The sequence below is a fragment of the Berghia stephanieae genome, chromosome 1 (assembly GCF_034508935.2).
Source record: "Berghia stephanieae isolate SIO BIC M18660-M18661 chromosome 1, UCSD_Bste_1.3, whole genome shotgun sequence".
Taxonomy (NCBI): Eukaryota; Metazoa; Mollusca; class Gastropoda; order Nudibranchia; family Aeolidiidae; genus Berghia; species Berghia stephanieae.
Genome location: NC_088360.1, coordinates 113711486 through 113738113, shown reverse-complemented (window position 1 = coordinate 113738113; position 26628 = coordinate 113711486). Strand labels below are relative to the sequence as shown.

At 36.2% G+C, this 26628-nt stretch overlaps 1 protein-coding gene across 3 annotated transcripts; it reads right to left on the bottom strand.

The window, feature by feature from the left end:
• Window positions 1–866: 866 nt before the first annotated feature.
• LOC144962785 (glutathione hydrolase 1 proenzyme-like) lies at window positions 867–25242 on the bottom strand. Of its 3 annotated transcripts, none has more exons than XM_078896038.1 (13): window positions 25084–25242; window positions 22123–22175; window positions 21516–21722; window positions 20502–20627; window positions 18796–18896; window positions 16348–16528; window positions 14693–14847; window positions 11526–11675; window positions 10853–10989; window positions 9632–9819; window positions 8161–8404; window positions 4098–4211; window positions 867–3472 (listed from the first exon to the last, which is right to left on the bottom strand). In XM_078896038.1, exons 2-13 carry the CDS (start codon window positions 22134–22136, stop codon window positions 3329–3331), a joined length of 1761 nt encoding a protein of 586 aa, XP_078752164.1. In that variant the 5' UTR covers window positions 22137–22175; window positions 25084–25242; the 3' UTR covers window positions 867–3328. The 3 variants fall into 3 exon arrangements, with proteins under 3 accessions (XP_078752164.1, XP_078752165.1, XP_078752166.1); XM_078896039.1 differs by lacking the exon at window positions 25084–25242 and adding an exon at window positions 25004–25056; XM_078896040.1 differs by lacking the exon at window positions 25084–25242 and adding an exon at window positions 24699–24718 and having other exon boundaries at window positions 3188–3472.
• Between the last annotated feature and the right edge of the window lie 1386 nt (window positions 25243–26628).

Genomic DNA, 26628 nt, shown 5'->3' with positions numbered 1-26628 from the left:
TTACTGGGGCCCCTATAGATAGTATGCGCTTGGCTAAGAAGCTCAAAACATTGCCATCCGGAAGTATAATGGACCAACACACAAAACTATGTGTAACCTTAAACGTTTATAGTCTGGTTAATACAGTTTAGTGAGAATTACTCATAAACGCGGATGGCAAAAAATCAATAACAAAGACCCAATTGACGTCAACTTCGATCTATCTATAACGCAGTTAACTGACAAAACAATCATTCTGAATGACATTAAGAAACAGTGTGGAGCGGGCAAGTGTATCAATAATGTTCCAGATGAAAACAGAGACCAAAAATATTGCGGTGTGTCCGCTCCATACTTTTTCTGAATATTATTCAACCCAATATCGGAGCTATGATGTGTGCGTCTTATTTGTTTACACTTTTATCTTGTTCCTTCAGAGAAGAAGAGCACATAGCATTAATTATGCTCGCTATTGAAAGGTCGCGGGGTCAGTGAGCTAGCCTCGATTTGATCCCTTATGTAGTTGCTAGAGAAGATTGGAACAAAATTCGAAAGCCAACATTTTGTGTGGTTGGTTGGCTCAATGGCTAGTGCGACCGCTCGCTGATTTCTTTTCTCCCAACCAGGCGGAGGGTGCCATATCTGTTGGATCTCAGTTTGGCTCTGACACCGCGATATTTTTATTCTCTTTTCATCTGGCACTTCTACATATTATTTTACGTTTCTCATCATTACAGTGCAATTCATCGCATTGTTGAGTCAAAACATTTTGATTGGTACTCAGAAACTGGAATGCCACTCGATGCGGATGGAAAGCTTGTCACTAAGGGTGGTTATGACCAAGTCACATAATATGGTTTTCCTCAATTTTAAAGACGAAAGAGGCCTTTGATGTTTATTAGGGTAGAAACTTTATTTTCATAATATTGTGTATAAGGACAAGGGAGTTGAATTCAGATCTATACATTGTAGTATCTCGTATCATATTCTATACATTAACAGCGAAACCAATATATATATATATAAAACTACCATATGCTTCTTGGCACCATTGTTTGCTGTGGGGGGGGGGGGGAGTAAAATCAGAGTCAGGCAAACTACAACTTAAATGGTAATAGATAATATAAAGAATAGCTTTAAATATAGACGTTTAAATAACTGTAAGAATACTTGGTATCAACGTTAAGATAATTTAGAAAGTAGAAAATTGTCACTACCTCTTAAGGCGGATCCAATAGTCCTAAAGCAATATTATCAGATTAATAACCTCCTAATTTCGAATTTGGTTATTGTACACTTATCTTATCTCCTTGCCATAAATGTCCTTAAAATCATACCTGCCAGACCGGAATATCGCCCTTCCGATTAACACTCTTCACATTTATTTCAACACAAGTGAGTTTAAAATGTATGGTGCCACAGCCAGTGACAGCGAAATAGTCTACACTTTACATACTAAAGGTAATAAGTTCGAGTCTTACCCACTAAACTTTGTGGTCTTGAGCTAGTCTAACCCCCCGCCCCCTGGTTAATTTCAGAGCTGCACTGCGGCTGACGCCTCGGACAAGTCAGTCCTCCATTGAAGTATATCTCAAGACAAATAATCTCACAGGGATAAATAAATGGAACTTTATGTGAATAGATGTGAAAATCTTGCTGCTTGAAGCTCGAAGGAAAATAAATAACGATGAGCATTGAAAAGTAAGCTTCAATTTATTAAACGAAGACAGATACTGTGGACGTTTCGGGCTTCCCCTTTATCGACAAAACACGATGGATGAAACACTAAAGACGAATGAAAGATGTATATTAAAATTGTTAATTCATCGTGTTTTGTCGATAAAGGGGAAACCCGAATAAATGTGAATTTTAAAGTGTAATCTCACACATGGATCAGTTTTGTGACGTGTTTCTAATATGTTTCAATAGTCTGATGTCACGTCCGCGCAGCAACCAGCATCTTGGTTCTAAACAAAGAAAATCGGTACTTGTTATTCTTCATGCTGGCTAGAATTTTTTTCACACGTCATGTGATCAGAATGTATAAAAGTCAAAACATGATCAAATTTATAATGTTTTTCTCCTCCAGATACACTTCTATGCTCGTATTTCATAAGGGTGTTTGCCATTGTTTCGATAGTTTAGAATCAGTTACTAAGTTACTATACGTCATTACAAGGGAAGTGACGTCACAACTGTTGAACTGTTGAAGAGGGTTAACCAATCCAGCTAGTGGAGTTTACTCCTAACACAATTCTATAACTGTAAACATCAGGTTACGGTGGATAATATGAAAATATATATCACAACAATTTATCATCTACAGAGACAGATTTGAAGTACCCTTATGTCACTATACAAAACTATTCGTGATTAATTATGACAAACTATGAGTAGATATCATTTCTATTGTAAAAGCCATGGTGGTGGGGTGGATCAAAGAAAATAAGATAAGGATTGCAGAGTTAGCTTTTGTATGATTAAGTGATTTATAGATAAGCAAAAATTAAACTTGAGCATTTATGTAGGGCAATATCTAAGCGTGCTCAAAGAGCTTTGACAATGGCTCCCTAGCCGAAAGCAGCACTTAAAATGTAGGTCGGGAAAGCATTTTGGGCGTTATTACAATTCTTTCCCACCAGAGACAACACTGCTAACTCATTTTACACTTAAGTACCGTGAGAGAATGTGAGCAAATAGTCTTGTTCTAAGGACTCAACTATGCGCCGCTTAGAGCGGTACACAGGACCTTCCGATCCGAAGGCGAGTGGCACAACACAAGACTACGTAGCGAGACAAATGAAGAGTCATTCCTGCTATACATGGTTGAAAGCAAATAGAAATCAGTCTCATCAAATAGAAGTGATTATTAATTAATACACGGTTCTCTTTTTCTTTCGTTGTTCATTGATTTCAATTATTAACTCTCTGCTTTTCACTTTAAAGTTTTCATATTGATACCAAAATCATATAATTTTATACACATACTATCTACTTTCAATCGTTGAAATTGTATGACCTATCGCTTCTAAACGGAATTTTGTGACTTAGATGCTAAACAGTGAATTCTGTTAAATTTTTGTTTTATTTTAGACAATATTTAAAGAAGAAAAAGCTAACATTCACCATAAATTTCTGGTTAAATTGACTTTAAAATGACATTTGACATATATTTTACTCCGAAATGAAGCACAATTTAAGGTAGTGGGTCATCTATACACCTTTTTGGAGGTCAGCAAAGCTTTTGGTTATATTCTCTTGAACTGAAATAATCATAGTGGATATTGATCGCAGCTGAGACAAAATTATAATTGGAATGTATTACATAAAATAGAAATGAAATCGGGAATCAGTATCCTGCTGGCTTGCCTCCCTTTCTGTAGTCACTGGCTGCATCCATAGACTTGTCATTGTTGTCGATTCCATGAGCCTGTGACAAGTTCTCTTGCTCTTTGATCATGTGACCTTTTGCTTCCAAACCGTTTCGTATCGCCTGTAAATATATTATTGTTATTATTATTATTATTATTATTATTATTATTATTATTATTATTATTATTATTATTATTATTATTATTATTATTTTATTATTATTATTATTATTATTATTATTATCATTATTATTATTATTATTATATATTATTATTATTATTATTATTATTATATTAATTATTATTATTATTTATTATTATTATTATTATTATTATTTATTATTATATTATTATTATTATTATTTATTATTATTATTATTATTATTATTACCATCATCATCATCATCATCATCATCATCATTATCATTATTAATCTAACTATAGACTTTAATGAAGTGATGTTAGCATTGTGTAAAGGACCAAGAAACAAAGTTAAAGTAAACATTTATGATTTGAAATGATAATTAGGTCTTTTAACATTGTGTAAAGGTCCAATTCTTGAAGCAGAGTTAATGCAAATATTTATGATTTGAAATGATAATTAGGCTTATGATCATATTATGAGATATATTACTGGAAAACACAAACGCAAATATACACACTCACATTCTATAGAAAATCACATAGGAAGTTAAACAAAGCCCGTACTCAAAGTCGTTTTGGAACACATAAGAGATAATGACTTACCTCTGGAAAACCAGGTTCCACAAAGATATTGTTAGGCATAAGCTGGTGGTGAATCCTTGGCAGATCCATAGACGCTCCCATGGACATCTTGAACCATAACACATCCATTATTAGCTGAAATTATTTAGATACAATTATTTTAAAATCAAAATGGTATTTTGTCAGCGTGAGCAAGATACCAAAAAGAAATTTAAAGTTAAAATGAGCAGAATTTTGAAATTTTGATATTTGTAACTTTAAGAAACAAGTCTTCATTCTCCTCAATAACACACATAATATTATAATCAAGATTTAGATCTTTAAAAATGTGTAAAACACTGCCAGACAAAGCAGAAAGAAAAATATAAGAACAAAACTAACCCAAATAATCAGACGGTCTCGACTGAAGATCGAACCTCAGACCTGTTGACTACCCGGTCTAATGACCAGAATTTTCTCTCTTGTTTTGGCACGTCTTTGCCCACTTTATAAGATCTTCAATATATTGTTTTGGCACGTCTTTGCCCACTTTATAAGATCTTCAATATATTGTTTTGGCACGTCTTTGCCCACTTTATAAGATCTTCAATATATTGTTTTGGCACGTCTTTGCCCACTTTATAAGATCTTCAATATATTGTTTTGGCACGTCTTTGCCCACTTTATAAGATCTTCAATATATTGTTTTGGCACGTCTTTGTCCACTTTATAAGATCTTCAATATATTGTTTTGGCACGTCTTTGCCCACTTTATAAGATCTTCAATATATTGTTTTGGCACGTCTTTGCCCACTTTATAAGATCTTCAATATATTGTTTTGGCACGTCTTTGCCTAGTAGGGGGAATTAGGCTAAAACCGTGCAAATTCGGGTTGAAAGCATGAAAATTTGCATACAGGTTGCTAAGACCCATAGAAAAAATATCTGATATAGAACCACTCTGGCAATCAATCATAACGTATCGGTTTAAGGCCTTAGATTTTACCTATTACAGCTATATTAAACAAGGGAAATAACTGCGTAAAAATATATATTTTCTTCATATTCATTGTATTAGGGAAAATCCGGCTAAAACCGTGCACATTGGGGTTTTAATCCTGAAAATTGGCATATAGGTAGCTATGACCCGTATAAATAACACCTGATATAGAACCACTCTGGCAATTTATCTTAACAGTGCGTGTTTCGCACTTTTATTTTTTCCTATATAGCATTACTTATCCGAGGAAATAACCACGACAATACAATGTGCGTTCTAAAACTTTAAATACACCGGTAACTATTTACGGTAGCTAACTGATGGTTATTTCGTGTTGTAACCAGTAGATAAAATCGGGATAGGGGGAGAGGAGTGAGTGGGAGCGATGGAGAGAGAGAGAGAGAGAGAGAGAGAGAGAGAGAGAGAGAGAGAGAGAGAGAGAGAGAGTGAGAGAGAATTTTACTCATTACTGTACTGACCTAACACCCCCCCCCCCTCACACACACACACACACACACACACACCCCGCATATACATAAGTCTGTGCAAGGCAAACCGGACCTTAAACACTTCCATCGGGTGCCGATAAATTCTCTCTTACATGAACACTTGATGAGTTTTTGGGACACTTTTGACAATTCTGGAAATAAGCTCCACAGTGGTTCATGTCGATCGATACATTTGTTGCAGGGTTCTCTTCTATAAAAGATATAATGTTAGCAAAAGCTCGACTTCTTTCAAGAACTGTGACATCATGATTATCATCAGCAGTGACATCTTTTAAAGCTTGTTTTTTTAAGTATCGTGCATAACAAATTTTATGGTATAGGGCGGTAGTGTGCCTCCTGAGCGACTAAATCTCCTCCGGCAATAAATGACAACATATCAGAATCTTTTATAGATAACGCTATTTCACGAATAATTTCTTCCATATCTGTTGTCATTACAGAATGGAGTACTCCCGATTCCATGTTTTTTTTTAAAAAGCACGTTTGTTTATTATAGCCAATCTCTAATGTTGAACGTTGTCTCATTGTTCTCGTGGGTTGCGAAATATATTCATTCGGTGACTCCTCCAAGTCAAATGACGAAGTTTGGAAATCTTGTAAAGCAATTCTTTTAGATTTCTTTAATTCTAATCGCCTAATTTTGTTGGCATTAAATTTTACACGACAATACTTATGCAACTTAGTATAATTTTGTTTTAAACTTTCAATAATCTCATTTAGAGGGACATTATAAACGGTCTGTGTTATCTTGTTGGCATATCAAACACTTGTCCCAGTCTCTGGGAGCAGTTCTTTTTGCTATTGTATGTGTATCTGAAATCATGCAAACGCATTCCTTTATTAGGCATATGCAATATTCTTTCATAATCCTCTCTCTCTCTCTCTCTCTCTCTCTCTCTCTCTCTCTTTCTCTCTCTCTCTCTCTCTCTCTCTCTCTCTCTTTCTTTTGTTCTTTCTGTTAAAGACACATCATCAGCAGGCAAAATGTGTGCAGCGCCTTACATAAGGACACAACAGTACAAATAGAACATTCTCCCATTGTCCCTTTGAGGTAAATAACGTAAAGTAAATAACTTGCCACAATACAGCGTCATAGTGGTTGATGATGATAATGATGATAATTATAGCAATGTAAGTGGTATGCTGACTCTTTACTGTCATCAAGTTTGACTGAAATAGGTTTTAACTCACGTAAAATGATTATAGCAGAGTATATTTGGAAAGAAAAGAAAACAAGAGGAGGGGAGAAGGAGCACTGTCCTTTGTCAACACCGGTTATCGGCATTTATTGAGCTGTGTTCTGCTAGTCTGTTATGTCTACCCCTCTGCTCGTCTTCCGTCTGCCCGTCCGTTTTAGAGCAATTGATTATACTTATTAAATCAGATGCAGAAAAAATCCCATATTATTATAGAATATTGCTCGCTAGACGTCCTTTAAAACAAGTGAAATTGAATAATATTTACGATTAAATAATTTGTATGGTTCGTGAATCGAAAGTAAAGGGAAAGGAAAACATCCGCTTCGACGCTAAAAATAGTCACCAATGGGAATCCAAAGGATGACGTAAAACAATCTTTTGTCGGCTTGCCTCGAAAGTTTACACAATAAAAATGAAAGAAATTATTGTCGTCCATTTCAAAATTTTCTAATCTTAAAAACCTTGTATCTCAACTAATACTGATCTCTCAGAGTGGTTCTATATCATAAATTATAGGGTTTTTCATATTCTACAACATATGTAATTTTCATGCTTTCAACCTTGTTTGCACAATCAAGGGTTTTTTGGACCTAATTCCCCCTACTAGCCCACTTTATAAGATCTTCAATATACAGTGTGTGTTTTTTGTTGACATATTGTAGGTGTAAATAACTCGAGAGCTATGTAAGATTTCATCAAACGGTTTTTGCTATTTGTACAAAATTTAATCAAGTTTTTGATTGATGCAAGTTTTAGCATTGTGCACCCTTTGGTAGCTGAGCTATTAGAAGTTAATTTTGACACAAATCGTAATTTATTTTGGTTTTGTCCGACATGATTCTCGAAAATTGATTTCATTTTGAAATATTGCCTTGACACTGTAAAATTCTTTTGTGTATGACGTCATCATTGATTGTACTGATGATTACGATATCATTTTGAAGTTTGACGCCCTGTCTACTTATGCTGCAAAAGACGTGGAGCAAACTGAAGAGACGCTTGCGGCTTTTCATTCAAAATCGTGGTGGTCACGTAAAGCTTTAAATCGGGCGATTGCCCAAACACACGATCACAAGTAAGATATTGCAAGTAGAAAAAAAGCTTTAATAAATTTCGATTAATAGTATGTTGAAAACCAAATTTATGAAGCTGCATTGATAAAGTGAGCGTTTTTAGGCAAAAATCTCAGACGCACATTCATCCAGCCAATTTCAAGTATTAGTAGTATGCGTTTAGTTAGCACATTGAACAACTACAAAAACATTCAACTTGGCACAAGACCAAAAGAGCTAGAATTCAGATAGCCGCGGGGTCGGAGAAGTATGTAAGTTTATGCCAAAATGAGAAGATGTGTTCGGATATTGTACGATATCAAAGCTCTAATAAAATGTACCAACCTTGGCAGTTGTAGAAGTGATTACTGATCCGCCTGCTGCTCCAACTGCCATTCGCACTTTTTGCTTGTTGTTGTCCCATACGATTGTTGGGCTCATAGAAGACTGAGGTCGTTTGCCAGGCACGATGAAATTGGATGCAGATGGAAGGAATCCGAAGGCGTTGGTCAGGTTAGGAGTAGAAAAATCGTCCATTTCGTTGTTGAATACAATGCCAGTACGTTTTCCAACCACGGTGCTTCCGAAGCTGTGAAATAATTAATTATATGAATACGTTATTAGGAAATGAGCGTTGGTGGTGCTCTTTACGTTTTAGCAGGTTATGTGACAAAATTTGGTGACAGATGTCATTTCATTTGGCCTATTTATTTGGGGGAGGGGGTGGCATTTTAATAAAAGAAACTTTCTATTTTAATTGTATATCTCAGAGAATGTTCACTTGTCAGAACTCGTCAAGTCAACGAATTCTTTGTGATCTTTTGAAAGAAGACATAAATAATACCATTTAGCGTTCAGGATGGTCTTTTATTATCTTAAATTGGTTTATTTGACGCGGTCAGGCGAAAACAAGGTGTCGACTCTATGTCTATTTCTCCCATTATGTCATCGTCCCAACAAATGTAAGTTTGAGCCCAAGTTGTAAATATTCCTTACAAAATTTTATATGTTTGCGGGGCTGGGGTCACGTTATATTATATGTGAAAGGTGTCTCGATAAGCTGTTAAAATCAGCCAGCATAGTCAATCAGCGAAATGTCACTGAAATGTTTGTTGATCTTTTCGAGAAGCCAGTAAACTGATAATTTTCTACTGACGATAAGCGGTAAATGTGACGTATACATGTGCTAATTTTGTTACAAACATTTAGTATTATCTGAGCAAATAGAACTTCAGATCATTTTCGCTGTAGCATTAGTTATTAATAAAATTGATTCGTTAAGGAATACTAACATAAGAAGCACATTTTTTGCGATTCGACGAAATCATGCTCAATGAGGTTCACGCACCTCTCTTTAAGTTACTTTGCATTAGGCTACATGTAAATCAGTCTACTTTTCTTTCAATAATAATTCTTTTAAACGCCCTTTCGCAAATGCACCGTTAGAAACCGTTGCCTTAGCATACCATGAAGGATTATAAATAATCCATCAAACAGGATGTCTGATTTTACAGGAATCACCCATATTGTTTCAATAATAAAAGTCGTTAGATATTCTACTCATTTATCCCTAGGGGAGCATTTTAGTAAGCGTTTTGGGCGAGAAGACTGGAATAACTCAGGTATCAGCTGCTTAACAGCGCCACAAAACGAGCTAGGGCACGGTTACTTACTAACGGCCACGCAGCATGGAGACGATTCGAACTCGATACCTTTGGGTTTATTGAACAAATATTATACCGTTGTGCCACGCTATCCCGTTAGGTGCCTTCTTTATCTTTATTCTATCATATTAATTAGACAATAGAAAACTTACAAAAGATTGATGGTGGTGGTCACAGCCACGGCGTTTCCCTCTCCATCTATGACAGACAGGTGATTAGTCCCATGGTCTTGTTGGTTGTAGAAGTATGAGTCATAGTAGTCAAGAGGCTGAGTCTTATCATCGGTAATGCGTTGTCTGGTCTCCTCGCCGAAACTCCTTGATGACAGATTAGCAACCAGCTGAGGGAATTAGATGAAAACACGATTACCGACCCCGGAAAGATTGTGGTATTTCATTTGTCTTTAAATGGAAGATGGTGAGGTGTTCTGTCTAGGACAAAATGTATAGCGGCCTGAGGAATTTGATACGTTTAAGTAAAAATAAAACAGTAGAAGAAGAAGAAGAAGAAGAAGAAGAAGAAGAAGAAGAAGAAGATGGTGATGATGATGATGATAATGATGATGATGATGATGATGATGATGATGATGATGATGATGATGATGATGATGATGATGATGATGACGATGATGGTGATGACGAAAAGAAAAACAACGTGAAGAAAATGGGGTAACATAAATAATATTGATAGTAGTATTAGTAGTAGTAGTCGTAGTAGTGGCAGTAGTAGTTGTAGTAGTATGTAGTAGTAGTAGTATTAGTAGTAGTAGTAGTAGTAGTAGTAGTAGTAGTAGTATGTAGTAGTAGTAGTAGTAGTAGTAGTAGTAGTAGTAGTAGTAGTAGTAGTAGTAGTAGTAGTAGTATATTAGTAGCAGTAGTAGTAGTAGTAGTAGTAGTAGTAGTAGTAGTAGTAGTAGTAGTAGTAGTAGTAGTAGTAGTAGTAGTGGTGGTGGTGGTGGTGGTGGTAGTTGTAATAGTAGTTGTAGTAGTATGTAGCAGTAATAGACAGCAGCGTAGTAAAAATAATAAAGATAAAAATAATCAAATTCCCGTTATTCTATAGTGGCAAAATTAGTGTAAGGGGAGGAGGAAGAAGGTTGAGAGAAAAAAGAACATGTCATTGTTGCTGGTGGTGGTAGTGGTGATGATGGTTTCTTATGATAATGATGACGACAACGACGAAGACACTATTAGTGAAGGAGAAATAAAACATACAGAGTTGTCAAGTTGATTTGAATGCATATTTTCACCAATTATTTATATTCATAATCAAATTCAAAAACTCAAAATGTGTTTGCAGATGAAATGATAGTGCAATTGAAAAGTTGATTTCCTTTTTTCTCATAATCACGCGACTGGAAAGAATTAACTTACTTCAGCAACATCGACAAAGTCTTCATCGCCGAGGGCTGATCTTTTTCCATAAGCAAATTTCATTGCCTCCACGATACGGTGGTGCGTAAGAATCTTGTTCTCATCTGTGCTCATACTGTCAGCGTTGAAATTGTAACCTGATAGTATTACAATAAATAATTAGGCCAAGATCAGGATATGAATAATGACACTGATGATAAGACTCTGCCTCTTACTAGCAAATCCTTCACCTAGCTGTTGAAAACATAACCCAGGGGGCTAAGGACGAACGTCACTATCAGCTCAAATGATAGAGCCCAAGCTTATCAAGCAAAAGGGTTGATATCAGTTCCAGGATCAGTCTAGATTTCTTCTGACCAAATTGTCCACCACAAATGATTGAGTTGTTGAGTCTGGCAAATAATTCTAGACTGAACTTGTTTTCAAAGATGTATCAAACAATTACTGTAAGAGAAATTGCGTCTGCTCCGTGGGCCTCTTTGACTATGAAAGACAGTAGAGACGCAAAGGTACTTTTATTCTCATGATTTCCCGGAGGCTTAAAGCTCTTACTCATTTAATCTTCTAGACATCAGGCTTTCAAGCAGAGGTGACGCCTTTTTAACATCCTGAAATATGGAAAGAGTGTTTAATAATAGGTTAAATCTTTCTATTTTCACAAATGGTATCTTACCGGATAATATAGACAGTATGTAGTTGATGATAGCACCACTTCCAGGGGGAGGCATGGAATACAAAGTAAAGCCTCCCGGCAGTGTCATCTTTGTGGTTTCCTTCCAAGTGAGGTTGTAGTTCTTCAGATCATCAAAGGTAATGATCCCTCCTAAAGATGCATTTCAAAATCAAAGAAGCAATGAATGTATTTTACATCACTGTTATAAGTGTAATAATATTATATCAAATGAATAAATGTTTCTTTTTTTTGTAAGCTCGTAGTTGACTGAATCGCATTTTCCAAGAAAAATTGCCTGAGTGCGAGAAGCGACAATGTCCAAAATGCGTGCTTTGAGAAAAATACCTTTGAACTGTCTTTCGGAAATTCAACTCATAAAAGAGATATAAATATTTAACTCAAGGAAACAGTAATTGGTAAAGGTATATGAAACACAGAGTGGTGGTCTCAGTGGTGCTATTTTAAGAATTATGAGTTTTGGGACATGCTCTCATCTTCTTGAAAACAATGTTAGAGTCATGTAAAAAATCAATCAATAGAAGTTTATAGTGATATAAAAAGTAAGAACTTTGCAATTGGTGAAATATTACATAGCCTAGTTAAGTTATCTAAAAAGAAAGAATTGGAATGTAAGAATACACCAAAGAGTAGGTCGAATCTTTTGGGAGTAATAATATTTCTGAATGTTATTTTTAAGTAGCAGTAGTATCGTTCGGCTACACTTCTATCTTCAAAGTATCAATCCAGGTTCGGAAGTCATCATCACATTTGTTGATGGTTTCAAATCCCCCTTCAAGTTTTGTCTCTGGGCAATCTAGTACGAGGTGGTTTGCATCTTGTGGTGCTTGGTTGCACTTTGGGCATGTTGGTGATTCTTGGAGCCCCCATTTGTGCATGTTGGCAGCTGTTCTTGTATGTTTTGACCGTAGTCTATTTGCAGCTACCCAGTATTTTCTTGGTTGATCCTGTAGACCTGGGAGACTTTTACAGGGATCTTCAATTAGTTCCCCTCCTGTTGGTTTATTCCTTTTCCATTCCTCGCACCAGGCTTCTTGTGTGTTGTAGTTTTCTTTCTTTGATAGGTAGAAAGGTGAACGAGATTTTAGTCTTGATGTTGGGGGCGCAATTTTGTATATATGGTTTGCAGAGGAGTTCCACTATCTTCTTCAGCTCTGGATATCCATTTCTGTGTTGCATCCTCTCTCCTCAAGTGGGATGGTGCTATAGCGCTCATGAATTGTATGGAGCAAAAATATTTAAATATGACACACTTATCCCAGCAGCCCGAGTTTCTGTAAACTACTCCTATCTGCGATCAGGAGAAAGGCTTCAAATTTTTGTGAAGACTAATTCACCAAATTCTTGCTTGGTAGTTTGATCTTAAACGAATGGGAAGACCGAACAATTCGCTTGAGCCAGTAACGTAGAAAACGGCTAGATTAGGGGACACATTTGGACGTGTTTTTCACCATTGGATGCTAAGGAAATTATTTCTTGGCATAATGAAAATATGTTTGTCTCTGTGTCGTTAGTAACACTGACATAATCAGTAATTGTAGCATCTCACTTGTCAGCACATCCTGCTATAAAGTTAAATAATGTTGACGGAACAATACCATATAATACACTTTACTTGAGTTTAAAATGTTACCATAAGTAGCCATGATAGCTCACTAATGAGGAAAGCTGAATACAGATCTGGATGAAGGGCTCTTACTGGAAAATTATCTCTTTTGTCTCGTCTACGACCTCCTCTGTCAGGAGAATGAGGTGAGGTGTGGAGGCCTTTGTGAAATTGAGTGCCAATTCAACGATAGAGAGCCAATATAAAGATCCATAGTTTCTGTATACCCATATAAACATATTATTGCTTCATCACCTTCTGAATATGAATAAGATTCATCTCTTGAATCCATTTCTGTCTACATCAAGACACCCACTGCAATATGAAAGGCGCCGTCGTTGGCGGGCAGAATATGAATAACATAAGATACGCAAACGATGGCACTCTGATGGCCTACTCTCCAGAAAAAGTGCAGAAAATTTTAGATATACTGGTTAGCAAAAGTGAAGAGATGGGCGTGAAACTAAATGTTAAGAAAACCCACTGCATTGTAGTCTCAAATAATGACAACAACGTGGCCTTTGGCTTGTCAAGTAAAGGAGAGTCCATCAAACAAGTAAAGAAATTTAAATCTTTAGGTACTATCATTACTCATGACGCGAGACATAGAGGATATAAAACAAAGAATAGCAACAGTAAAAGATGTATTTGCGTCCAGTTGTGTCAAACAACGCCTAAAGTTGAAGACCAGATTGAAAGTAATGGAAACATATTTTATAAGTTCCCTTTTATAAGGCTGTAAAACTTGGACGCTTAACATAAAATGCCCTAGATATGGATGTATAGTAGAGGGTATCATCGACAGATAAGTATACGAACGAGGAAGTGCTGGCAAAGGTGAGAAAAGGAAGATTACTGATAGACCATCAGAAAGAGGCATTTTCAATTGCTGGGACAACTGTGGAGAAGAGATGGAATAGAAAAGTTGGTAACATCTGGGATGATCGAAGGAAAGAGAGCTAGAGGAAGACAGAGAATGACATAGTTGAATAACCTAAAATGGCCAAAAGTGATTTTAAAAACAACGCAGACTTCACGAGACCACAGAGGATCGTGATAGGTGGAGACAGCTGACCCGCAACATGCTCAAGAGCACAAGCCACTATGGATGATGATAATACATAGAGCGTGTCGGGTTACAGCAGATACCCAAAACAGAATTTAACCAGTTAACTACCGTGCTCTAGAAATACACGTATTTAAAAATTTGGCCAGAAAATTCGTCGAAGTCCCAGATTTATAGATTTTCCTAAGATGAGAGTCATTTAGATCGACTGATATTTGAAGGCCGAGTTTTATGGCCAAATTTTTAAATACGAGTTTTTTCCAGAGTACGGCAGTTAACTGGTTAAGGTTAAAATCATCAGAAATAATAGCCGTCACTTAAAGAACATGGGTATATTCTTCTTACATAACACGATAGATTTCGTCATAATCTCGTATCGATCTCTGGCTAAACATTCAATTTTGAACATCCAAATTCGCCCGATATTACACCGTTATACGAATGTGAGTCATAAATGTCAAAATCCGAATTTCTTACCTGCATCCTGGATATCCTGTGCAATATCCTTAGCCAAATCACCGGTGTAAAAAGACATGGGGTCGTCTCGGAGAATCTCAAACGTTTTAGCAAGTTTGGGGATTTTGATTAGGCTCCCCACTGGCAGAGGTTCGCCTTTGTCATCAAGAAAGAATCTGAAATGTTTCAAGTACGTAAGCTTTGATGTACTTTAAGGAGTGGTTTCTTTTTAATATTACGCCACCGCCATATTCAGCACTGCTAAATGCAACTTTTACCATTTCGTGTTGCTAAAAGTAAACTGCAGGCTGAACTTTAAGCAACGTGTAAAATTTTAATACACATTTGATATGCATAGACAGGATCTCAGTCCCGGTGAGCAGTAGCCAAATATATTTCCTTGTATTATATTATTGATATCCAAAATTCATCAATCAGTAATTGAATCATTTAATCAATCAGACTCGTGATTATGTTGTCGTTGTAGGGACTTGCGGGAGAGGCAAGACACAATTATTCTTTTAAATGCTGCTTGTTCATTCTTTAGCACCTTTCTTTAGCAGTTCATGTTTTGGGATTATTGTCCTATAACCCATCATATCGGATAACAAGCTCACACCATGGGAATTTTTTCTCTACGTTTGATAAAAGAGTTTATTATAGGCAGTAAATGCATAAAAAATAGTTCTTGTTTTCACTATTGTTCTGTGCCAAGTGTGGGAGATTTGCATTATTCTTCTGTGGCGATTCTTTTCCTGTCATGAATTGTTCATGACTCACAACCATATTGATTGAATGATGAGTCTGTTTAATCTTATATTTACTTTCAGGCTCGTGTTGTTTTTCCTTGTTATCTGTCCATCGTGCTATTACATTTATATTATTTTCCCGGATCTCTGATTTGCTGAATCTACCAGCAATTACACAAAAATGCTTTTGTTTTCTCTTGATTCTCCCTCTATCATGTTGCTTTGTGTTTGCTGACTATTCTGATTATTACCGTTCCATTCTAATTGGTATTTTTACAATAAAAGCATTGAATGGTGAGTATTAAAATTATGACTGCTTCAAAACGAACAAACACGTAAAAGGCTCAAACTTGTCCAAAACACAACAATGAAGAAAAAAATCGGTAATATGATATAAATAGTTTGGTAAGATATGAACCCAGGTTGATGTACGTAAAAACCAAAAGCACAAATGGAGAAATGAGAGATTAATTTGGTTGTTAGGAGCTCAGTGAGAAAATGCTTCATGAACTGATCTCAGTACAATAGAGGAAGAGTAGGTGGTGGAGAAGGAGTAGAGGAGGTGGCGGAGGAGGAGCAGGAGGAGGAGAAAGAGGAAGAGGAGAAGGAGGAGGAGGTAGAGGAAAAGGAGCGAAAAGAAGTAGTAGTAGTTATATAATAATAATAATAGTAGTAGTAGTAGTACTAGTAGTAGTAGTAGTAGTAGTAGTAGTAGTAGTAGTAGTAGTAGTAGTAATAGTAGTAGTAGTAGTTGTAGTAGTAGTAGTAGGAGGAGGAGGAGGGGGAGGCGGAGGAGGCGTTGCTGCTGTTGTTCTTGTTGTTGTTGTTGTTGTTGTTGTTGTAGAAGAAGAAGAAGAAGAAGAAGAAGAAGAAGAAGAAGAAGAAGAAGAAGAAGAAGAAGAAGAAGAAGAAGAAGAAGAAGCTTACTCAAATCCTGTTCTATTTTTCAGTAAGACCACTTGTTCATGAACGAAGTAATTTTGGCGAAAGCCGTCTTTGGCAAGCTCATATGTCGGTTGAACTAATGTCTTCCAATCCACAGATCCAAACTTCTTGTGGACTTCATACAAGCCTTTCACTTCCCCAGGTATTCCTACGGCCAAACCACCTTGAAAAGTAAGATAATATGTAAAATAAGCTAGATAGAATATTCACGTTATTAAAACAAGCTAGTTATACCAGGCCAACCATTTCCTTGGTTCCAGTTCATTTGTATTAATGTTACGGTCCTGGGTGGAATTCCTGACCTCCCATAGTGGACAGGGAGGCACTTACTGTGCCTTTTATCCCCCTATTAATTTTCCAACATTGCCCTCTGTCTTTGTCTTGGGATGAGATTACTTGGTTTTGTCCTGGCCCTGGTCGGATGCCCTAGCTGGGAGGGAAACAGTCGAATGTACAGTTAGAGTTTTGGGAGATTATTTTTTTTTGTCTTGTACATCATCTCTCTGTTATGCACTTTATCATGTATTGTTTACATATTATATGTGATTTGTAAACATTTGAGTGTGTTCCTATTAGTGCGGACCTATGCTTGTGTCTGGACGAGACTTTTAGGTGATCTGAAACTAAATACATTGATAATGTGCGCTTGGAATCTCCATCTGTTCCCTATTTAAATCAATTCCCCTTCATCTTCCTTTTCTTTGGTGCTTTAATTGTAATTCTAGAACTTTTTACTATCAAACTTTCTTCCTTTTTGCTGGCACAGATATAACCTTAATGTGTTGCAAGCGCAATAAAACCCTTAAAAACCAACAACAAACAAACATTTTCAGGGTATGGCAGAATAATTAAATCACAATCAAAAACCATAATATGATTTATTATTAAAATAAAGAAACATTTTATGGGTCTTATCGTGGTTCATCTGATACGAATGCGGAACTTCATCAAAGTGAACATCCTCTCTATGTATTCGATTCTTAAAGTAAAGAAAGATAAATTATTTCTTTGAATCCTTGGGAATGCTCTTTAATCACATTCTCCGCCGCATTCAGGTGTAATCTGTCTCATAGAGCCTTACTGGTGCTACATCTTATTCTTCATGTTAAGTGTTGATGTCCCTTGTAAAGCCATTTATGCAAAAGTAATTGAACATTGCGGTATGTAATAACTGATTTTTAAAAAAATATACCATGAATGCAGCTTCCTGCACTTTAAAACATCTTCCAAAAGTGTTCCCTATAGCAACCATACTGAATTGATTGATACGGGTTAGTAAAAAAAAAAGCATGAGCTCGATCCGGTAATGAGACCGGTTCTTTTACTTCAGAAAAGTGAATGGAGCAGACACTATTGTTGATAACAACAAGAAATGAAGTGAGTAGGAAAGTGCCAGAAGACAATAGAGAATAAAAATTTCGCGGCGGTGATGGGGGCTCGAACCCGCGACCCTACTGGTACGACAACTCCGCCTGGCCGGGGAGAGCGTGACTCTACCCTAAGAGCTATCCACGATCCCGGAATCAACAAATTACTAATACTCTGAGAGCCAGCTTAGAAATTGCAGGGTATGGCGAATATCTATAGTCGGCGAGAGGCACCATAGAACATGAGGTATGAGGATGACGTAGTACTTTTGAATGGTTTCAAAAGCTGGGGCGGAAAAGGAACTGGAGGGTTGGAGACGGGTAGTAAGCAGATAGTAAACGTTATTATGATGGTGATGGTGGTAGTGATAATGGTAATGGTGGTGGTGGTGGTAGTAATAATGCTGGTAATATTATTATTGTTGTTATTGTTATTATTATTTATTTAATTATTATTATTATCATTATTACTATTATTATTATTATTATTATTATTATTATTATTATTATTATTATTTATTATTATTATTATTATTATTATCATTATTATTATCATTATTATTATTGTTATTATTATTGTTATTATTGTTATTAGTTTTTTAAATTATTATTATTATTATTATTATTATTATTATTATTATTATTATTATTATTATTATTATTATTATTACTATTGTACGTATTGGTGGTATTACGATTGTTGTATTTTTTGTGTGGTTATTAATGGTATCAGTTTATTTTTTGATTCCATTTACCATTTTTTTCCACTTTCATGTATGTTGTCATCAAATTGTGTGATTTATTTGCGAAAGCCTAAGATTGAATAAACTTTGAAACTTTGAAGTAACATTGACCAATCCCCCCAAACGACATGCGGGCCCCAGTTTGACAACCATTGAATTAAACGTTCTCTGCTGTGTGGACAAAGGGGTCAAGAAAACTCTTGAATCGACCAGCGATCGAAACAATTGCTTTTTCATGTGAATAAATCGAGTTAACGACCACATGAGCAATAGAAACAGGTATGGGTCAGAGATCAATGCATGATACATTTTTAACCAACCTAGTTGAGATTTGATTCTGTCTTCCTCTTTGGCAAACATGTTTTTGGTGGCACCGGCTGGAGCTGTCTCTCTGGCATTTATTGCAAACCAGCCCTGTTTCCTGGAAATACAATACAGATAATTGTTTTCATTCAATTCATTATAGAGAGGGAGATCCAGATTGCTCAGTTGGTAGACCTTTCGCCTCACACGCAAAAGTACAGTAGGGATTTATTTTTTTCTCCGACCTACTAGACTAGCGGCATGTCCAGAGGATAGCTAACAAATGCTGTTATTCCTTTAGCGCTACGAAAACCGGGTTGAACGTTTGCCTCATGAGCCTCCGAATGACTACTTTAAGAAGTATTACCATTCATATAAATTAAGTTTCGACAATGCCTGTGGAAATCCTACCGTCCATAAGGACCTCGAAGAGAATGTTCAATATTGTGATTGAGAACAAGAGTATCCTAACCTAATTTATACCTCGCACAAAGTTGAGCTTTCTATCGTGAGAAAGAGATAATCCGATATGTAGGTTTTCCTATAGTTTGTCCGAACAATACCATATAATATCTTCATTCCGCTTGGGTTTTCTTCTTCCTTCTTATTTTGCAGCGGTCGCTTCGATTACATCTCACAAGGTCATACTCATGCACCGGTTACATTTAATGTAACAAGAAATACCATTGGTATTTATACTGTAAAAGATTGTTAGATCGGTTAGAATTCATACCATACTTGCACGGCCTTCTTGTGTAGTCCTTCAGTCCTTAAGAGCCATTGGGCCCATGAAGCGGGAGTTTATCCCGAACTCTATAGAGTGAAGCGTACACTAGCAATTGCTTGATATCCTTTTGATAGGACGCTAGCTATTGCAAGTACTTCCCGCCAGGTCAAACAGACCCAGCTTCCCATTCACTGCTATGTAGACAGGGGGTCAGAAAAATATCTCGACTGCACCCGGGATCGATCTCGGTCCCTTTGCGTGTGAAGCGAGTGCTCTACCAACTGAGCTACCGGGACCCCCGCCTTTTTACACACCTTACTGAAAGTACGATGGAGTGTCAGAATGGTTTGAAAAAGAGATATTTTAAATGAGTTGTTTATAAATAAAGTATTTTCAAATATGTCTGGCATTACGATATTCATACCATTTTTTAAATGGAAAAAGGTACTTATATCTTTATAAAATACACATTCCATTATTTTTGCTGAATCCTCATCTGACAAATGATTATGGAAGTTTGAGATTACCTGAAGTATCTAATGCAAAGTGAGCCAAGGGAGATGACTTGCTCAATGCCACAACTTTTGAGTACAAAGGAAACGTTGAGCCCGCCCCTCCCCACCCTACTTCCCTAATCCATTTTAAAATTAAAGATTGAGCTTTTATATAGTGCAATATCCACTAAACGTGCTCAAAGCGCTTTCCTACAGGTCCCTGGCCAACAACAACATTTAACATTTAGGACGGGATATGACGCCTGTTAGGCTAAAGTACAATTTTTTCGGACAGAGACAACGCTGTTAACGGCCAGGTACTCATTTTACACCTGAGTACGGTGAGAGAATGTGAGTAAAGAGCCTTTTCCATGGACTCAACTATGCGCCGAGCGAGGCTCGAAACCAAGACCTTCCGATCCGATAGCGAGTATCATACCACTAGACCGCACATTTAGTCTTATACACCACTTTACCAAGTCTCTAGAAATTCCTTACTTACTTGTCATAGATGACAAAGAAAGCTCCCCCACCGATACCAGAGCTCTGTGAATGTAGGAGACCATTACAAAGCAGTGTTGCCACTGTAGCGTCAACTGCATTTCCACGCATTCTGGCAAGTATCTCACTGAAATTATAATGTTGAAAAATAGTTTGTGTTTAAATAAATATATCTGTGGCTCCATGAATGGGCGTGATAAGTCGCATTTTCTTGAAAATTGAGTTAATTTGAAAAGCATATACGTGTATTAGTCATGAGTCATATTTTCTTTTCTAATTTGTTTTCGAGTTTGGATAATTGATAGAAAAAAAGATATTGCATTTTATCTGACCACAACGGATACTCGATTCTTGTTTTCCGTGCAACTCTGTTTGATTTTCTTAGCTGTATTATGATGTAATATTTGTAGAAATAGGACACGAAAGTGCCGTATCAAAAAACCGGTTCCTATCTCATTGGAAATGTAAAAGAACTCTTCAGGAGGACTGAATACATACCTGGTGCAAATGATTTTCTGGTTTCAAAGTGTTGGCGTCATATTTTCTAGTCTAAATAGATATATGCTGGTCATCAATTAAGATCATCCATCCTCGCTCTTTTACGTTCCGTTACCCTTAGATTTTGCCTATACATCCTGCTACTAAAAGAGTTATGTCACCTTATTATGATTCAATATGCAGCCTATTCATTATTAGTGCTCCTTCAGAAGACTGGTTTAAATACACACTTCCAATGATTTTGGAACCGGAAGAGTAGAAGGTGTAATGTCATGACTTTTCTTCTTAAACATGAATATGGTGGATACTTGATTTGTTGATAAATCAACTAGAATAAAAAATAGATAATTATTAATGAATTGATAGACAAATAAATAGAGATGTGAACTATATGTGAATGGCTTGATATATAAATAGAAAGATAGACAGATAATCAATTGAACTACCAGTCCATTTAAAAGTAATAATATTTCGCTTTTATGTATTATTAAAAGGGAAAGAGGCCAGTTTTACTTACTTTCCTATATCAGAACAAACTTTGTCCTCTGAAGCCACGGTTGCATATTTATACGAGCCTGTTCCTGATTTATAATGAATTACTTTACTTGGAGATTTACAGTCGTCGTCGTCGTCGTTGGTAATCCAGACTACAGCAAAGATGATAGCAACGCTGACCAACAAACATCCCAGGATGATGGAGATCACGATGGCTCTTTGGGAGCGTCTAGAATGTGGAATGGAATTGTTTAATGTAAAGCACAATTTTCAGAGATCTGATGCGTAAAAAAATCAGATACAAAATGATGATAATGATGATACTACTGATGATGATGATGATGATGATGATGATGATGATGATGATGATGACGATGATGATGGTGACGATGATGATAATGACGATGATGATGATGATGATGATACTGCTGCTGCTGCTGCTGCTGCTGATGATGATGATGATGATGATGATGATGATGATGATGATGATGTTGATGTTGATGATGATGATGATGATGATGATGACGACGACGACGACGATGATGATGATGATGATGATGATGATGATGATGATGATGATGATGATGATGATGATGATGATTAGAATGTTCAGATTTGTCTCAACTTACGATTTAAAATCCATGTTTTCCTGATGTCAGAAACCCCAGCTCAAATCCTTGACCTGAAATACACAAAAGATTTGTCGATCATTCAATCCCTTGTCATCTTTATATCATTTTAAAGACTTGACTGATTCATAGAAAAGGAGAAGCATTGAATCGACGTCCAATGAAACCCGAGTCAAATATCAGTCCCAGGTTTGAGGGTGTTTTTGCAAAGATGAGGCTCATTTAGGGGAAAGATATGGCAAAAATAAGTGAAATATGAGGTCAAAATTAATTTTTCCATCCAATTTTTTTTCGAGTTATGAATTTGATTTAATATGTACCGTCTTGATATTGATCTTTGTAGCCTCAAAAATGCCTAGATAAAATGATGATGAGGACAGGGGTAGAAGACAAATCAAAAGATCCGTAAACAAAGATGGAAAATTGCATTGACAACGTCCTTGTTCTCAATCATATTATTATTAAATCAAGGCATATTATTTGGTATGGTTAAAATCAGCAAGTCTTCAACGGTTCAATGCTATTATTGCGAAGGTAGCGTCTTCGTTCTCTCACGTGCGACGACATTAACAACAGTGCTCTCTTCATCAACATTTGTACATTTGTATAGAGCTTCGAAGTCTTGTTAGAGAGATCCTTCTTGGTTTGTGTGAGTCAACGCAAATTAGTAACTCCACAGCATGATTTGGCTCGAGTGCCCTAAGCATCTGTGGTCAGGTTAAAAAAAAGTATATGCCATAGCTTGTTTGTTAGGTGTGGAGGGGTGTAATATTAGATTGTTAGGAAATAGGATATTTTAGATGGGATTGGGTGCACAGTCATACATTTCAGAAGTTTTAGGGGGGAGGGTTTAAAAGAGGTTGGATAGGGCTGAGCATGCTGCGCAAGAAAATGTTAAGAGGAGAAGGGAGGTTGTAAAGTTAACGCAGTATCTGCCTAATTTCACTTATTTTCTCTGTTTCAAATTTTATTATTATATTTATTTTTTTTGTAATTTTCTCATAATTGGGTTTTTGCAAGACATGTGGAGATAAAATGCTCTTATGTAAAAACTATTCAACAAATTTTGATCTCTTTTTCATTAACATATAAAGCAGGTCAATATCTGGGCTTTTCACAATATATGGAATTGTTTAGAAGTTACGATTCCTTTTGATTTTTGACCCCCATATATTTTTCGATACCTAAATAATGGTATATCTTTAATTGACCGATTATTGAAAGATAGTGAAAATATTAATATTTTTCCATCCCTCTCATTGAAAAATCTTATCATTTCTTAGTAAATACGTAATCGTTGAATAATGCTTTGAACGCGTTGAATAAAAATGTTATTGAACGATTGCAAAAATCAAGAAGCCAACAGCGGGGCCCAAAACTGGATCGTCCAGTAAATTGTAAATGCAATGCTGTTATCATTCAGCCATCTCACTTAAGGGCGATGGGCGCAATGCTGGTAACTCCCCCCTTTTATAAATGGAATGTGAAAAGTCCACAACGTTGGAGCGAGACTCTTAATCATGAGGAAAAATATTATGCCTGACAAGCCATGCAAAAACACGACAGTCTTTTTTTTATCTAGCGTTCCCTCTCTCTCTCTCTCTCTCTCTCTCTCTCTCTCTCTCTCTCTCTCTCTCTCTCTCTCTCTCTCTCTCTCTCTCTCTCTTTCTCCGCCTAGTTATCTAACCATTAACCTAATATATATCTCATCCATTTACGTGCATACGCTCTCTCTGCCCATCTTTATTTTATCTATCTACCAATCTTTGCATCCATCTATCTATCTATCTATCTATCTATCCACCTATATATCTATCCATCGATCCATATCCATATAAACATCCATATGTCTATTTATCTACGAGTATAGATCTAACGCTGTTTTTTACGCAACATAATATTACAATATAATTCTACCAAATCTTCAAATCTGCTTAAGATCAAAAGATCTGCAGTACATTGACAAAACATCTTTCTCATAATTTGAGCAGAAAAACTTCAACTTCATATTATATATCGATTAATTCAACTTTTCAAACATGTCAAAAATTCCATTCTTCGGATTTAAAACATTTAAAACATTTTTACTTTGCAGCAGAATACTTTGTCCCAGTATGAGGTCAATAAAATGCAATGTCGTTTGACATTACTGATACGACAACTCCCAGGCTCGAACCCTCCAGTTGTCGTACCAGTAAGGTCGCGGGTTCGAGCCCCCATCGCCGACGCGAAATTTTTATTCTCTATCGTCTTGTGTGCTTTTAAAGTCGTGTGGAAATTGAGGGGAGAAAATCGGTATTTTAATAGAAAGGACTGCAAAGATGTTAGGCGTAAGATGCATATAAGTTGCATATATGTCAAAAGTTTACAGATAAAGAAAAACTCGTCTATTACTCCAAATGAACAAATTAGTGTTGAGGAATTATTTCAATTTTGTTAATGCACTGATAACCCAGGAGTCTGCCGTGATAGTGCAGCGCCACAAAGTGGGCAATTTAAACATTGTCTCGGGGAAGATAACAGGATACAACTTAGCTACGGCGCATATAGCATTATAAAGCTATCTATTTAATCACCATTTAATTCACAGAATGCCAGGCCCAACCAAAAAAGACCTCTATTAAATTGAATGTCCATGTCCACAATGAAGTTATTGGATAGCTGGTTCAACATTAAATCTGGCAGAATTCACTTGTCAAAATTGTGTACGTGTTAACGTGTTCAGTTGTACTCTGAAAAAAAACACGTCCGTTTAAAATTTTGGCCTGAAAAATTGTCCTTCAAAATATCGATCGATATAAATGACCTCTTTGCAAAGTCCGAGGAATGAAACTTTTTGCCAAGATGATGCATTTATTTATCATTAAACTTGTTCGCTTACTTTGTATAAACGGAGACTGTGATAAGGATGTATCTATTCACAAATATTTCTGGACAGTAAATGTAAATAATTGCACATACCTTAGCGACACTGAACACCAATGCGAATAATTGGGGGCCATCAGGCATGCAACGCCATTTTATACTGGCGAGGAAAGAAAAAAAGTAAAAATAGAATATAATGTTTATTGCCCCTAAAAGTCGGCGATACGTATCAGCCTGTTTACATTCTTAAAAGCCGGGTCGATACATTTAGAATAACAATGTATGTATGGAAGGTAATCTGCTTCGCTCGCTCAGTCGCAAAGTTGATGCCAGTGGGTGGAGCTCCCCGCCATATTGGGTAGACCAAAACAAAATAGTTTATCATAGAAACAATAATAGTGTCATGAAAATAATCTTGTGTTGTCGATTAAAACTCCCACTCCGTTATTTTAGGCATAATGGTGTATTAAATACCTCATAAACCTCATAAAAGATGTCCACCGTCTATTCTAACCTGGCCGGTCAAACTGTTGGACGCGACGAGCCGTCAAGGGATTCCGTGACTTTATGCAAAGTCTAATAGCTAAAATCTAAAAGAAAAAATATAATTGTGAGGAATTTGAAAGTCGCATTGCTGAAATCAGCTTGAAAAAAAGAACATTGGTCTTTATTTCAGAAAAATCGGTTGAAAACCAACTGTTTTACGAATAAATTTGATTTTTAAAATTGCTTTTGTTTATTTTAGCTTTTTTTAAGCAACGTTTTTATTTATCGGCTGATTTTCTTGATTATCATTGCTTAGATCTCAAGGAGGCTTTTTTACCTATCAGCCATGACTGGTTAATATATTCATCAAGGTAGTGATTGTGACGAAACAATCCGATGACCGTCTTCTAAAGCTTCAGCGATAACTCAGTGCATAGTTGGCACTTGAGCTGTCAGAACGACCAATCGTTGAAGGGTCAAGATTCTCAATAGCCAATCGTTCTTGGATCAAAAAACTTAAGAACTCACGAGACAAAAGTTTGAAATATGGTGATGAACGGACCTATGAAATTATTTCTGGATGGAGTTTAGCCATGAGTGACCGTAGAAAACGAACACGCTACTGCAGACACCAAAGGGTAGACTTATATCATCAAAGGATGTCTACATGAAGTTACGATTCATTTTGATTTTTGACCCCCATATATTTTTCGATACCTAAATAATGGTATATCTTTAATTGACCGATTATTGAAAGATAATGAAAATATTAATAACTAATTAATTAAATATTGTAAACACGCCTAACAGGCAAGACGTGTCGTTGTGTGCTCTGGTGTATTTTAATTGTTTTGTGATTTCTACATATTGATACCTGGACATTTTTACCGCTGTACTCGTTAAAACATAATGTTTCATATTGTATAGTATTTATCAATTCCTAAGAAAGGACTGCTGTATAATTCATTATTTTATCATGGAAACTGTAAGTTTTAAAAGATTTTTACACAGTCACTTAATGGCCGCCGCTCTCATACAAACATTGTTCACCTTATTTTTAGCCGTGATTTACCACCACCATTATTTTAATAATTGTGAACACTTTTATTCAACATCTGATTTTTACAACAGGCCTCGAGGCGGTAAACGTAAACC

Bases quoted from the DNA above. Each gene is read 5' to 3' on its own strand.
- LOC144962785 (XM_078896038.1), bottom strand. The intron at 10,990-11,525 runs GTAAGATACCAT...TAATACTATCAG, and splicing joins CATACTGTCTATATTATCCG to GTTACAATTTCAACGCTGAC. The intron at 8,405-9,631 runs GTAAGTTTTCTA...ATTATTTCACAG, and splicing joins ACCACCACCATCAATCTTTT to CTTCGGAAGCACCGTGGTTG.